At 37.9% G+C, this 16,001-nt stretch overlaps 2 protein-coding genes across 2 annotated transcripts in view; both read right to left on the bottom strand.

Moving 5' to 3' along the window:
* Nucleotides 1–16,001, bottom strand: part of LOC118455873 (NACHT, LRR and PYD domains-containing protein 3-like) — a 240,091-nt gene that overhangs the window by 124,523 nt on the left and 99,567 nt on the right. The gene's annotated exons all lie outside the window — the stretch shown is intronic.
* On the bottom strand, nt 1,004–7,717 carry LOC148100099 (uncharacterized). Its single transcript, XM_087850487.1, has 6 exons — nt 7,265–7,717; nt 6,567–6,647; nt 5,121–5,970; nt 1,976–2,205; nt 1,193–1,273; nt 1,004–1,072 (listed from the first exon to the last, which is right to left on the bottom strand). Exons 1-6 carry the CDS (start codon nt 7,715–7,717, stop codon nt 1,004–1,006), a joined length of 1,764 nt encoding a protein of 587 aa, XP_087706613.1.

Raw genomic sequence — 16,001 nt, 5'->3', positions numbered from 1 at the left:
TTTTATTTTTTTGAAATAAATCATGATGCCATTTTCTCTGGAAGCTTTGCTCTGACTCCAGATGAAGACGGTAAAGACAGCTGTAATTATCCCAAAAATGTTTTATTTCCTTTGATTTAAAATAGTTTTGAACAATAAATAACTATACAAATAGCAACACTGACATTTCTTTGAGAACACTGTGATGCGGTGTACAACCTTTTGAGAAATATGTGAAGATGCATAACAGACATTTTCAAATTGTTTCCATAACATCAGATGAATTTAGCAATTCAAAAACAGCAATTGGATGTTTCCAATGAGGGAATACACCTTTAACAACAACCAAGCTTGTTGGATTTAAGAAAACATTTTGAAAGTGTTAAATATTTTACATGGTAAATAACTACCATACAAAGACACGGTGCATTTAAGCACAAACAGCATGGGATGCAATGACAGTTTAAATACACCAAGTTATGTTAGGACTTTCACAAACTAAAACAGAAAAGGTCACGTCAATACTAACTGGACAACCACTGTCCTGACTACAAAAAGGCCGGTTATGTAGGTCTTGCTTTTCACCTCTACTTTCTGTTGATACCCGTCTATAAAACTTCAAACCTTCAACAACACTAAAGTATTTAGTTTCAGTGTTGAACTATTACTTTAAATCTTACAATCATTGCTTTCATAATAGTGCTATATGAAACATAAAATGGTTAGAAGCAATAACTGACAATCTGCACTGTAAAGTATTCAAAATGTAAATGGTGTCCATCTATGCCATGCCAAATGTTGGTGCTCAAAGCATTGCACATTTGTGCTTTAAATGATTCGTAGTCTTTGTGCACTGTAGATTTCAAAACAATGTTACATGTATTTGCCTCAGGAAAAATGTTGCCAGAATCCTCTGGAAGAATCTCTATTGTGGGCTGCATAAGAAAGCCATTTGGGGGTATTGAAGGGGATCCAGAAACAAATTCCAGGACATTCTCCAAGGTCACCGGTGCACATTCTCCATCTAATAAACGAACAGTTGAGTGTTAGTGTGGCGTGGTCTGCGGTGTAGCTGCAGGGAACGCAGAGACACCTGAGCGGCATCCACAATCACGCCTACCAGAATAAAATTGGACCTGGGTCCTGTCATTTGTTTGTTGCTGTTGGCAAAGTGTTCAGCTGCAAACTAGAAAGTGTTTGTGTGTGTGTGTACCTTTTCTTGGTCTGCAAGCAAGCAGTCTTGGTACTCTTGATCCTGCTGGGAACGTATGGTTCTCCATTCATCCAAAGACTCCTGAGGAGAAAGAAGACAAAGAAAAAGATTTTTTTCTGCGCACGTTAAACATCAATGTGATGTCTTTCAGAGTTTTAAACACAATCAAGTATACTATGATGAGATTTTACTCATCAGCAATCTCTTTTACACATACACACACACAAACAGGTAAGTAAAATTACATATAACGTATAATAAAATATGTGTTTACCAGAACTTGGTCATCTGTTAGGTCAATGATTCCTATTTCAGAGGAGGAGTTATCTCTATCTGGACTAGTCTGGACTGGAAACTCTGGCTCACTGGATGGCAAATGTCAGGTAATGCTGTCGATCTCAGTTGGAGACCTTTAGAAAGCAGATTGTACATCGCATTTACATTTTACAAAATATTTCCAAAAAGCTACTGAAGTAAAAAAATAAATTAAATTACAGAGGACAACATTAAAACAGGACAGTCAGTCTACAAAAATATGTATAATGCAGATAAGGCATAGTGCATACTTGCAGTGTTTGACATGATCCTTCAGTTCACTGAAAAGAATTCTTCTGAACACGTCAGACATGTTTCCTTGGGACCAGAACCGCCAGTCTGATGTTCAACCTATTGTTAGAAGTTTTTGTGAGTTATTGCTTGTCTTTGTTATACACACAGAACACAAAGAACATTATCTGTATAACAGTATCTCCACAGAATAACTTAGTGTAAGTTATGACTTACAGGAGTTGTGTCGATGTTCTTTTGCATCGGACGGATGTAGATGAGGGAGTGTTTGATATGTATCATGACAGACTTTATGGTATACCCTGTCCTTGGGCAAGGTATCAGAGGGAGCTTTTTGCTCCTTGTTAACCCAGAAACTTTTAAAAGCTCAAACCCTCCACAGCCATTTAGTTTTGGGTAGGCAACCAGAATATGACTTCGAAATTCCTCTGCACTGGCTTCATCACCTGTAAAACAATTTGGAGGGAATTACAATTATTTTTGAGGGGATATAACAGTGGCTCATCAACCAACAACTATTATATAACAAATTACCAAAACGGTAATTCTTTGCTCCCCAATGCCAGCAGCACTAAGAAATTCTTTTTCTTCTCTTGTCGGTGCTGTAGTCTGATCAATCTTGGACAAACAGAAATAAGATCTTGTGTATGTAGATCGACGTCGTGCAGCAATGGAAGGGTTGCCAGGGACCCTGTTACCATTTGAGGCAAATATTCTGCACACTTCAGCTGGAAAAAAACCAAAAGATATGTTATTGTATTTCAAATGCACTGTGTACAGTTCTTTAATTAATAATTAATTAAATAATAATAAGTAATTTAATGTATTATTTAAATTCCTATGAAAGTTTCAGTTACTGAAAATTTTTGTTTGCTGTGATCAAAAACAAACGTTTGATATGACAAAATACAGACAAAATGGTATTGTGTACTTTAATTGTTTACATTAAATCTGGAGACAGGCAAGTTTAATAATTGGTTAAAAATAGTAGGCCCCAATAATACTAGTCTAGGTAGCTTAAGACACTACTTGTCAAGGTCCGCAGACCGTGTAGAGTGCAAAGTAGTGGACCCAAGTGCACACACATATAGGCAAACATTCTTAACAAAAAGCCAGCAGTCTTTTTGGCTGATAAAGAATAAACAACTAAGGGCTAGGGAAAACAACTCGACACGACACTAAACATAAACTGAGGAACTAGGAAAATAAATGTGACAAACTTAAACATGAAAAGCTGGCATGGATGCGTGGAAACATGGAGACATGGTGTGAACATAACAGACAACCTGACAATGAATGAATGACAGCAGACCTAAAAACACACGAGGGTGACGAGGGAAAACGAAACACAAAGGGTACATAGCTGGGACAAGGAAAAAAGTTGACAAGACAGGAAGAAGCGCACTAAACATGGGATGCTAGACTGTCACAATAAAAAAATGAAGCACCGAGACGCAGACCTAAGACGCATGACGAATGCGAGATGGAGCATGGACATAACTAAGAAACAAGCACAGACATCTGTTGCAAAACATGTCATAATCTTTTTTATTGGTTAAAAATAATTATGTGCTTATTTACACCAATTTCGTCTACATTTGTCACTTTTAAGAAAATGACAAGAGCTATAATATATACAGAAATAGCATGACATCGACCTGATTACAGTTTATTTTGAAGTTGTGCAGCGAGCAGATATGACCTGGTATATTTGCTGGATCGATAGCTAGCTAACGCTTCTACTATAGATTTTAATGAGTCAGCACAACACTGCAAATTCCTTGTAGCTTGACAAGATTTATTGTCTTAAATTTAGCCCGATTATCTTGTCCATCTTGTTTTAAACATTACAAGCTAGTTTCCGGTTTCATGTGTTAGATGATTAGACTTGTTTCAAGTATAGATTAGCTTTTTTTCTTTTTTAGTCTGTATATCTAAAAATGAACCATTTTACATTTATTTCAAGGAAAAATAGCTTTTAGATAGAGTGTAAAACAAAAAATTATCTCAAAATAAGAAAAATTCACGTTTTTCCTTGAAATAAGAAGGTCACTCATTGGAAGGTATTTATTTCAGGTTTTTAAAGCAAGGACATCTTCAAGGTTATATTTTGTCATAACATAGACACTGTTTCTGAAATTGACTGGGTAATATGACGTAAAATCAAGTAGGTTTTCAACATCAGTCAGTTCAGTTGCTTGGGCAAGGTTGGGAATTGCAATTTCATAGGCAAGAAAGTCTTTGTTGAAACCCAAGGTCTCATACACCTGGTATTCAAAACAATAAAGTACACTATTAACAATAAAAATGTTTTTTACAAGTCCAAAGATAGGGTTTAAACCATTTGCTGAAATGAGTATAAGAGACCTGTCACAGATGTATTTGTTTCCATGTAAAATAAGCCACTTTACTCTAACGGCATGATGTATAGCATCTTCAATCCCCAAAAAATCTACAACCTTTGACTGCAAATGCTCCATATTAGCAACCTCTGATACAGGACCTAGTTCTTTCTCATTTACAAATATCGGATGCTCAGTTCCTGCTTCACTTTGACAACACTCCAGCAGCTGATTGTGGTTTACAAGAGACTTGCACACATTCTTAAAGTTTAATTTGGATGACCATTGTTTAAAAAAACTGTGTTTAGACTCGAATCTCATGCACATATGACGTATTACAGGTCCCAGGGCAATAATTTGAGAGGGAAGATGTAGCATGTAATGTTGCTTTGGGATTACATTTTTTTCTGGGAATAGTTGCCTGAATTGTTTAAGATGATCTTCTATCATTTTTTTTAGTTTGGAAACAGTTTGTAAAGACACAACTGGGGCAAAAAGTATTTTAACAATTTTAATTAAATCCAAAATAAACTGGATAAAGGGATTTTTCTCTACAACACTGTACAATAAGAATGGCAAAATCTTGATCAATATAAGCATTTGTCCAGAGGATTGTTTGAGTCTGTTGTCACTTGAAGCTAAAGTAGCAATACTAATTGGTGAAGGCTTGTCACGTATGTCCACTGATGAAAAATGAAAGTTCTGCATGGCAGAATTAAACAAGTCCAATTCCAAATTTCCAGATAAAACAAGGTATTTCAACACACACTTAATTTCCATTGGTGCCACTCCTTCAAGAATTACATGCATAATATCCTGTGGCATCTGCTCTATGAGATTAAAACCTGGGAAATCAACTAATTTGCTTTGTCTATTTATGCCAAAAATGAGCGAGGATTTCAAAAATTCAGTAGTTGCCCTTTCTATTTCAATGCACTGCCTAATGTGTCCGTCCAATGTCCGTCTGGTGAAACTATGTTCATTGAAATTTTCTTGCATTTCATCAAAAGTACACTCACAATGACGACATTTGCTATACGCAAAACCAACTCCTTCCTTAAATCCTGCAAACTCATGCTGGGCAAGAGTGTCTCCACACACAGCAACAACTGCTCCATTTAAATAAAATTCCCCATTGACAGTGTTAATCATAACACCATCGTACAGTAACTTCAAGTCCTCATTGATTCTCCGTAGTATTATATCTACCCCATACTCATCTATGTCCCTAGACTTTGCGATTGCGAGAAGTCTGATGGAAGCCAACTTTGATCTAAACTTAGGGTCTATGTTGCCTAAGGTGTAATAAAACATTAGTAGTTTATTTACACTCGCATGTGACCCTAGGGGGTTACACATTTCTATCTCATCAGAATAGAGTATCAGTTGTAAAGCAGAGTTCTTCTTTGAAAACACTGGGTGGGTTTTGAAAATAATTCCATCATTAATGTCATACAAAAAACTGGCGTTGGGGCAACTCTGAGGTCCAGCACTGAGCATGTCAAATAGTCTTGAATTGGATAATAGCTGTTTCAAACTTTCAATCAAAGGAACGTAGTAGAAAGACTTGTTTTTGATTGCAAGAATTCTCAATTCTCCCTTTTTAACTCTACAGGCATACTTGGAAATGATGATCTCCTCAGGTGTGACAGGGTTGAAATGCATCTGTGTTACACGGTCCTGTAGGTTTGAAGCTGCACATATGGGAAAGGGATCCTGAAAGTTGTCCAGTGTTGAAAGAACTTCTTGTTGTAAAGGTCCATTGCTGTCAGGTTGCCTTTCAAGGATGGTCTTTATTTTTCCCCTCAAGGACGTTAGAAGAGCTGTTTGATACTGTTGGACACCAAGGACAATGTTGTTGACACTCCTCTGATGGGGAAAAAAAAAACACATCAGAGACATGAAAACGTAAACAGTAAATATATAAGAAGCAAAATGCAACTCTATTTCTTTAGCTCAAATTAATGAGCCACTGAATGTTGTAATTTACCAGGGGAGCAGTAGAAGAAGAAATCAGCCAATAATTGGCATTGTTTTGCATGACTCACGAGGCACAAACACATTGCAGTGAGCAAGATGGAGGAGCATGAAAGGTTACAACAGAAAAAGGGAACAAATGATTACCTCATTTATTTATTTTTATGTAATTCTACTTCATTTGTCTTTTATGCCTAAAAGTGAACATATTTTACACTGTTAAGCCTATTTTAAACTGAGTGTGCACAGTTTCATACATTGCAGTGAACTGCACAACTATTGTGCTTAACTTCTTCGTAATGTACATTTGTTCTTAATAACTTAAGGTGAAAGTAATAGCTGAATAAAACCAGTGATAAAAAACAATCAATTAATTGCAAAGATAGTGGACAGATTATGAAAAAAAATCATTAGTTGCAGCCTTACAGTGAACCAGACTTATTAACAAGTTAACAATGACACCCCCATAATATCAGATGAAGCACTACCTGTGATAGATGGCATTGCTCCCGCACACCAATAGCAAATGCAGCTGCACATCTGGCAAGATCAACAGTTTCTCTTTTACCCTACAGGACAAAAAGAAAAACAATTGTGTAAGAAAAATGACTCACTCAGAATGTGTTTCAAATTCCACCAGATGCAAAACAAAACAAAGAAACATTCCAAACTGTTGAACATTTTTGCTATTAAAAGATTCCTACTACAATGGATAGCTAATGAAGCTGCAAATGTTATGAACAATTTAAGAGTTATTTAATGAAATTTAACCAATCTTTATGGAATCTACTCTGAAGTTAACTGAAAGAAAAATTTGAAAGCTGATTGGTTCATGGAGCGTCTAACAACAAAGCAGGTACACAACACTGGTAAATAATGAGTTTATTTATTATGTTGAAGTATGGTAACTAAGCCTACATTGTTGTGCAAGCCTGAATTTCAGCAGATTCATGCATTTGAAATTCAGCACTGGCCTTCATACCTATTAAAATATTCTAATCAAGTAGTTTATCTTAGAAAACACATAACTTTAAACCTATAACCTTCACTTGAACTAAGTACATTTTCTCTAGTTAGGCTTTACTGCGGTTTTACTAAAGCTGAATTGGGGTATCTGTGCTTGGTTAAGGTTAAACAACACACATACATTTAAAAATGTGCGTATACACAGAAACACATAAAGTACCTGATTCTGACGAGGTGTTTGAAGCTCAGCTGCATCTTGCTCCATCACGTTCTGACTTTCCTGTCGCTCCTCCTCCAACACCTCCGATGTGACTGGGACTAGTGGTGGTGGCTCTACTTCAGTGCCATTGCCATTGCTAACAGTTTGTCTGGGTTCAGCAGTATAGTCGGCAAAAATGGCTTTACCAAAATTTTCGCCTCCTAATACATTTGCATGGGATGAAGCTGTCAGCCATCCTGTAGGGGGGTTCCCAGTGGCGAAGTATTGTGGATGTGTGCATCTGAGATGGTGGTAAAACGAGTTGAAAACACGGTAATCCTCGGCGCATCCATCGACTCCACAAATGACACGGAAATCTGGGCTGCGACTGTGTGCAGTATTAATGTGACTTAAGAGAGACTTCAATGTTAACGCCACAAAGACGAAGCAAATCACACACCTCCAACAGGCCATTGTATTAGACTAAAGTCAAGCAGAAAATATGTTGCCGTGTGGAGCTGTTGCCGTAGTTTGGGAAATACCAAGTTTATGGGGGGAGGGGGGTATTAAAAACTGTAGCTGTAAAAACAAAAAATGGTCACAAGGTAAAATGAAATAACACCTATGAGAGTTTATTTTAAATCAATGAAGAAGAAATTTACCTATCATACTGACTGTGTTTTATGAACATACAAACCACTAAATTGTATATCGAAGCAAAAATTGAGACGTCCACCCCCTTCATGTTCCATGTTAGTTGTTACCTAACTCCGTTTGAATTTGGAGTCACAGGAATCTTCTGCACTTGAGCGTTGAAAGAAAAACTGTAAGAGAAAACTTCGTCAAGAAAGAGAGGTAAGCAATTTTAATTTTTCAAATGTAAGTAGTGTGTAGTCTAATCACTGTTTTATAATCAAGCGGACAGAATAATAAATTTAATTTGAGCGCAGGAAGGAGTAATGTAGCATGCTAACGGATGCTAGCATTAGCTTAGCAGCCCTCGCATGTGGTTCAGAGAACATTTAGTGAAGTATCTACTGTAATGTTGCGAGAATTCCTAGCTATGCTATTTATAAGAGGCAATGTTAGCCATTTGTATTAACTTAGTGGTAAGGTAGGCACACTGAGAATTTCTTTCAATTAGCAAGAGAGCTAATTAACCACATTCAGGGTTTTCTAATTGTCTTTGACTGATTTACTAGCTGCTTGAATTCCTTCACAAGGTGTGGGTTTAAATTAATATTTTGATATTAATTGGATTTATTAAAGTGGGCTCAAAACAGTTTTATTCAGGAATCAGGCTGGTTGGTAAAAAAAAAAAGTAGCACTGTGTATCGATTCAAAATTGAAACAGAAGATGGCAGCACTGCATGTACAAGGATGCCAGCTGCCGTTAAACCCTGAAGAAGAAGAAGCTGCGTCCCAGAATTCATAGCGCAGCCCAGCTCAGTTTCCAACAATGGCGGCAGCTAGTTAGTTTTAATATTACTATTATTCTTTCTGGGTCACAAAATAAACGTTTAACATATTTTCAGGCGAGAATGTAGCTGTGTAAACCTCAAATATCTGGACAGTTTATCAAGACACCACATATTTTCAAAAGCGCTCCGACATTTTCGGAGACGTCTGTTACCCACTAGCTCGATAGCTAGCCGGGGTTTAACGCTCACTAGAGCCATGAGAACACTGGACTCCGGGCAAATCGTTTTCAAACCCACCGCGGTCTTTCACTACTCAGGTTAAACATGATATATAAGTCACTTAGATAACTTAAAAATGTTATTGGTTGTCTTTTTTCAGTATTTTATTTGTTCCTGAGTAAATTGGTTTGGTGAGATTAAATTTATAGTTTTTACACAGCTGAATAAACGTCAAGCAAACAACTGATTATCAGAAGTGTGAGATGCTCGAGAATATACTCCGGTGTCCTGTTATATTTTAGATAGCAATGAGCAATCTGCAAATTTCATTAAAATGTAATAAACTATCATCTTGTCTTTATTTTTAGTCACATACCTTAAACACTTAAAGCTGTAAGCTAATGATCATTATATAAGAGCAGATGCTGCTGGTGCAATAAGCTGTACGTTGTATGTCCAATGGATGCATGATCTGATTAGTCGACTAATCGCAAAAATAATCGTGTGTGGCAGCCCTAGTCAGCATAATCTTATTGATGAAATTCAATGACACAAATCTGGGTGAGTAAAAGTTCACCGGGCAATATTGTATAACCCTCTCAGACATCAGCCTGGCTGTCTGGACATTTCTTTTCTATTATAGCTTTAAAAAGGGTAAAAATGTTGAACAATCAAAACGATTCTTTGAGGTGAATCAATTTGATTCTCATGGGACTCAATTAAGATTCAACTTTTCAAATTTTTTTAACATAACACTAATTGTAAACATTTGTCTTGCAGGTGACTGAGCAATGGAGAAGCTGGATGATGTAACAGTATCTGTCCTTAAAGGTTATATTTGATAATATATTTGATAATATATTTGTGTGTGTGTGTGTGTGTGTGTATATATATATATATATATATATATATATATATACATGTATATATATATATATATATATATATATATATATACAGGGAATGTAGTTTGCCAAAGTTGCGTCATCCATCAGTGCTATGACGTCACAGTCAATCTGCACACAAGAAGAAAGAAAAGACAGTCATTTTCTGCAACATTTACACTGCAAAGCAATATTACGGTTAAGCCTCTTAGGTCACCGCTAATGCCAGTAGGAGAGTACTGACTGTAGTTATCAGAAAAGCTATCTTTTAGAATTTATTTATTTATTTAGGACAGTGCATGTTAATGAACATAAATGTAAAAAAAAAAATTACATGAATGTAAACATACCAGATCTATTTTATGCCGGGCGAAACACAATAATGAAAGAAGCAAACTAAGGCATAGCCTTTCAGTAAATAATAAATCCTCTCCTGTATTTAAAAAAAAAAGCAGGACTTGATTGGTTATGATGTAGGTAGTACGTCTTCCAAGGATGTTCTACGACACTGTGGTGGCGTCTGCTGTCTTTTATGTTGTGGTCTGCTGGAGTGGTGGAATGGCAACGGACAACACCTGCACGCTCTCTGCATGAGACTGTACGACCACTGAGCAGCTCGATCAGCAGTAGACTTTTGTGTACACGCTTGTGTACATATATCTGTACATATGAATGTTACTTATGTATGCAGGACTATAACGCAGAGTCATAAATACACAGTCCATTTAGTCATTTAAGCAAAGGTATTACATAGAACACAAAGTAACATTGTAAATCAGTCTTTGGCACAATATCGGGATTATTTCGTTATTTATTTATTTATTTTGGTGTTTATGCGAACAATATGCCTGATTTGCGACTTTCTGCACTTCTATTGGTTGTGCGAACAAACGTCACGTCACTCCGAGGTCAAAGTTTAACGCGGCAGCGCTCCTCAGCCAGCACTTTTTATTTTATTGTTCTATAAAAAAATCAAATACTGTATTAAGTTTATTTTTTACCGGTAGTGAACTGTAGTGTAGCCTACCATTTCTACACGTAGGCGTTAAGTGCACTGGGCAGCTCAGAGTATAAGATATGATTTCCTTCTTGAGCTGACATACATTACACAGTGCAGGAGAACGATGATGTCATTCTGACGTTATAAACAGTTAACAGTTTGCTCATTTCTTCCGACACTGTACCACTAATGTATACACACAGTTACATGCACTACATTAGTTTGTGTTAGCTAACATGTTGTGAGGGGATCGTCAGTCGGCCACCGTCAGAACAACAACCGGGGCTGTGTATGAACGCCACCCATTTTTCTGAGTGAAATATCCGCATAAACATTCATTACAGTTTCTCTCCTCCGCTGTACTAAGTGTAACTTACTTATACACATCAAATATATCAGTGATATTGGCAGGCGGCTAGCATCTGTAACACAGCTCCACTTAACTGCCTTGAAAAACTCTGAAATAGTAGAACAATAAAATAAAATGCAACGAACCCATCTGGGATGATCCTGCGATCAACAACAGTTAAAACGTCAATTCACCTAGTATACTGTAACATCGTGAAACACGTTCATTCCTATATAACATTATAAGCTAACAAGCATGCTAACCGCTTACCGTAACTGTACCGTAACTGTTTTCCTGTAAAAATAGTAGACACCAAACTATCTCTCTTTTTGTTACTCACCTTCTGCTCTTCCATTAATAAAATAGCATCTTCGGGGACCCCTCGGCCACGCAAAAAATCACTTATATCCACCATATTTAGTGAATTAGTTCTCCACCTGCCAAACTGGACAAATCGCTGTCACTGAAGCTGGAAGCCTGCAGGTGCCCACCTCAAAATTCTGAGATTAAAGTCAGAATTCTGACTTTAATCTCAGAATTTTGAGATTAAAGTCAGAATTCTGAGATTAAAGTCAGAATTCTTTTTTTTTTTTTTTCCAGTGTCCCTAATCCTCTTCCGTAGGACAATGTGTATATATGGCTATTCAACTTTATATTAAATTCCATTGATGCTAATATAGAAGCTAACACTGAGCTAAGGCTAAAGCTAATGATCCAAGATGGCGACTTTTAACAAAATAGTTACCGTGGATACAAGATGGCAGATTTCAAAATGGCGGTTCACAGACACAAAAGTGGTTGCCCAAGATACCGGCAAGGAGCATGATGGGAACTAGGTAGTCAGACCAGGCGGTAGTGATGTGTCATACCACTGATTTCCTTTCCAATCCGATACCAAGTAATATTCAGGGTGGGATCGACGATACTGATCCGATACCGATACTTTGTACAAAAACGTATTTTATTTATTGTATCTCAAATTATAGCATCATACTGATTACAGGACATCAATCAATCAGTCAATCAACGTTATTTATAAAGCACTTTAAAACAACCACAGCTGACACAAAGGGCTGTACATTGGAACTGTAAAATAAAATTACATAAGATATAAGTAAAAACCAAATAAAAGAAGAGTGAAATCATTAAATAACTACTTCAATTAAAAGAGAAACTAAGTCTCGCTGAGGTTAAAAGCCAAGGAATAAAAGTGGGTTTTAAGATGTGATTTAAAAGTGGACAGTGAAGGGGCCTCTCTAACGTGCATGGGCAAATTATTCCATAATTTTGGAGCCACAATAGAGAAGGCCCCGCCCCCTCTGAGCTTCCTCCTGGATCTCGGTACCTGGTCAGCTGGTCAGCTGACCTGAGAGACCGACAGGGTATGTGGGGATGAAGAAGCTCAGAGAGGTAAGGCGGGGCAAGACTGTGGAGCAGGGTTTTAATAGTTTTGCAATTTTCATTAGTTTTTATTTTTATTTAGTTTTGACTTCAGATTTTCAATTTTATATCAGTTTTAATTAGTTTTTACCAATTGTTTGCTAGTTTAGTTTAGTTTTTATTTTTTTGAAAATCCTTAGTTTCAGTTCAGTTTTGATTAGTTTCAGTTATAGTTTTAGTTGTGTTTGCAATAATTAAGTGTAACAAAATCCCAGTTTCATCATATCAGTCATTCTGCTCATCCTTGGGTATGTTGCTATTCCAGCTACCATACTGCACCCTGGACAGGTCGCCTATCTGTCGCAGGGCTAACACGCAGAGACAGACAACTCACATTCCCACCTATGGGTTCTTTAAATAAATAAATAAAGGCAGATGAACAACCATTGATACCAGGCAACTATAAAATGTATATCTTGGCCCCAATGAGACTATTAACTCTTGCAGCACCGGGTGTTCGTAATTTTGGTTCAAGTGAATTGATAAACTTTTTGAAGGTAATTGACTCACACAGTTGTGTAGATATCCCCGTCCTGTTGTCTCGGGATGCATCACGCTGCCTTGCCTGGGGTTAGCTTCTGTTTCTGGGGATGAGGGTTGAGTGTGCTCCCTTACCTTCTCAAGCTAAGCTAGGTTAGCCTTCTTGTGTGAGCTTTTCAAGTGCACTTTAAGGTTTGTGGGATTTTTTTCCCTTTAGAAATGTCCCTCATAATTTGTCTGTTTCCACTACAAGACACTTGCTTTATCCAAAACACAGTCATATTCAAAGTAATTCCAAATTGGACTCTGGCGCTTTCTTCCGACTTTTCCTGACATGATTCTGCGCGTGGACGGAGCAGCGACACAGACGACTCGACTAACGTGCTGCCACCTGCTGGCATAATGAGACACAGCAAGAAAAAAATCTGGAAACTAAACTTCATTTTCACCCTTGACTCTTGTATGACACGCACACATCAATGAAAACTAAACACATTTTTGCTATAAATTCAGTTAATTTTAGTTAGTTTTGTGAACACTCATTCCAGTTTTAGTTAGTTTTCCTTTTTTTGTTTTTATTTTTATTTCCGTTAACGAAAATGTTTTTTCACTTCTAGTTTTTGTTATTTCGTTAGTTTTCGTTAACGATAATAACCTTGCTGAGGAGGCATTTAAAAACAAACATAAGAAGTTTAAAATTAACTCTAAAAGACAGCCAGTGCAGAGAGGCTAGCACGGGGGTTATATGCTCTCTTTTTCGAGTTCCTGTTAGGAGTCGTGCAGCCGCATTTTGAACCAGCTGCAGACGTGAGAGCAATGACTGACTGACCCCCACATAAAGTGAGTTACAGTCGTCCAGGCGGGAAGAAATAAAAGCATGGATCACTGTTTCAAGATGCTGCCTCGAAAGAAAAGATTTTACTCTTGCCAGTCGCCTTAAATGATAAAAACTGGACTTCACCACTGCTCTGATTTGGTTGTCCAATTTAAAATCACTGTCCAACTTAAACATGCTTAGACATGCAGCTTGTGGGGATAGGTTAATTGGAAAATCTAAATTGCCACTAGGTATGAATGTGCGAGTGAATGTGAGTGCGAATGGTTGTCTGTCCCTGTGTGTTAGCCCTGCGACAGACTGGCGACCTGTCCAGGGTGTACCCCGCCTCTCGCCCTATGACAGCTGGGATAGGCTCCAGCGCCCCCCGCGACCCTGAAAAGGATAAGCGGAAGCGAATGGATGGATGGATGGATGTCCAACTTAAAACCAAGGTCAGTAACAACAGGTTTAAAATAGACTTCCAGGGATCCTAAAACAACAGAGGAGGACTCACAGGGACCACTGGGTCCAAACACCAACACTTCTGTTTTCTTTTCATTAAAATTTAAAAAGTTTAGAGCCAACCAAGCTTTAATTTCATCTAGACATGTCAAGAGAGGTTTTATGGAGATGCCATCCTTGTGTTTTAGTGCCAAATAAATTTGGCAGTCATCGGCATAACAATGAAATGCGATCCCATGCCTTCTAAGGATGTAACCCAGAGGCAAAGTTCTATCTGACAAATAAGACCTAAACCAATTGAGTGCAGTGCCACCAATACCCACTACATCATGTAATCGAGAAATTAGAATATTGTGGTCTACGGTGTCAAAGGCAGCAGTTAGGTCAAGCAAGACCATAACAACATGGTTACCAGAATCACATGCCAGAAGGATGTCATTAAAAACCCTTAATAATGCAGATTCTGTGCTGTGAAGGGTTTTAAAACCTGATTGAAAAACCTCAAAGATGCCATTATCATCTATAAAATCTTTCAGTTGACTAAAAACAATTTTCTCTAAAACCTTGGAGACTAAAGGCAGCTTGGAAATAGGCCTATAGTTCACTAAAACTGTGTGATCAAGGCCAGGTTTCTTAAGCAGTGGCTGCACTACTGCATGTTTGAAATTTGCAGGAACCACACCAGAAGACAGACTGCTGTTAATAATTTCAAGGACATACTGTCGTATACTAGGAAAAATTTCTTTAAAGAATTGTGGAGGGACAGGATCCCGTGGGGAACCTGTGGGCTTAATATGGCGAACCACATCCTCTAAAGTGGAGAGCGTCACAAGCTCAAACTGAGTGAAAACAGCAGCGCAAGGGACAGAGAAAGAGGGGTCAGAGTCAGGAGCTGTGATCAGAGCCCTGGTGGTGACAACCTTTTCAATAAAAAAGTTCAGAAAATCATTGCAAATCTCAGGAGAAACTTCCAAACAGACATTCAATGGAGTATTAAGAACAGTGTCAATGGCCCTAAATAACACACGTGGGTTATGACAGTTGGAAGAAATAATATTTGCAAAATATTCCCTTTTTGCCTCTTTAACAGTGTTCTGGTAGCAATGCCAGCAGTCTTTGAGAATTTGAAATGATACCTGCAGTTTATCCTTTTTCCACCTCCGTTCTGCTCGACGACAGTCCCTCTTAACAGCACGACTGCTCTCATTAAACCAAGGCTCAGGTTTAGCCTTAGGCTGCCTGGTTTTTAAAGGAGCCACAGAGTCCATGATTGTTTGACAGCAAGAATAAAACCAGGAATTTAGCTCTTCTGTATCAGAGGAAACAAAGTCAGAAGGGCCGCCGAGCTGATTAAAAGCAGCAGAAAACTGCGCGGCAGTGGCGGGGTTAATAACCCGACAGCACCGAGTAGCAGCGCCAGATTTAACTGCGGTATGTGTCAAACCAACGTTGAATAACACAGGCATATGATCTGAGAGTGCACAGTCACAAATCTCCAAGTTAGTGACAGGCAGACCATATGACAGAACAAGGTCCAGTGTGTGTCCGTGCTCATGTGTAGGGCCAGGCACGGACTGTACCAGGCTAAAAGAGTCAATAAGGCTTAAAAAGTCCTTTACCAGTGGCTTATCAGGACAACATACATGTATATTAAAATCTCCAACAATAAGAGTGGGTGGCTGTAGC

This window comes from Neolamprologus brichardi, chromosome 13 (assembly GCF_056152115.1).
Source record: "Neolamprologus brichardi isolate AB-2024 chromosome 13, ASM5615211v1, whole genome shotgun sequence".
In the NCBI taxonomy this organism is placed as follows: domain Eukaryota; kingdom Metazoa; phylum Chordata; class Actinopteri; order Cichliformes; family Cichlidae; genus Neolamprologus; species Neolamprologus brichardi.
Note: the sequence above shows the minus strand (reverse complement) of the source record. Positions and strands in the feature narration are given on the sequence as shown.

Excerpts from the sequence above, each read along its gene's own strand:
- LOC148100099 (XM_087850487.1), bottom strand. The coding sequence starts at position 7,717 with ATGGCCTGTTGGAGGTGTGTGATTTGCTTCGTCTTTGTGGCGTTAACA. Across the intron at positions 2,206-5,120 it reads GTATAGCAAATGTCGTCATT|GTGATGAAGCCAGTGCAGAG; the intron begins GTGAGTGTACTT and ends ATTGTTTTACAG. Across the intron at positions 1,073-1,192 it reads TGCTTGCAGACCAAGAAAAG|GTGTCTCTGCGTTCCCTGCA; the intron begins GTACACACACAC and ends GATGCCGCTCAG.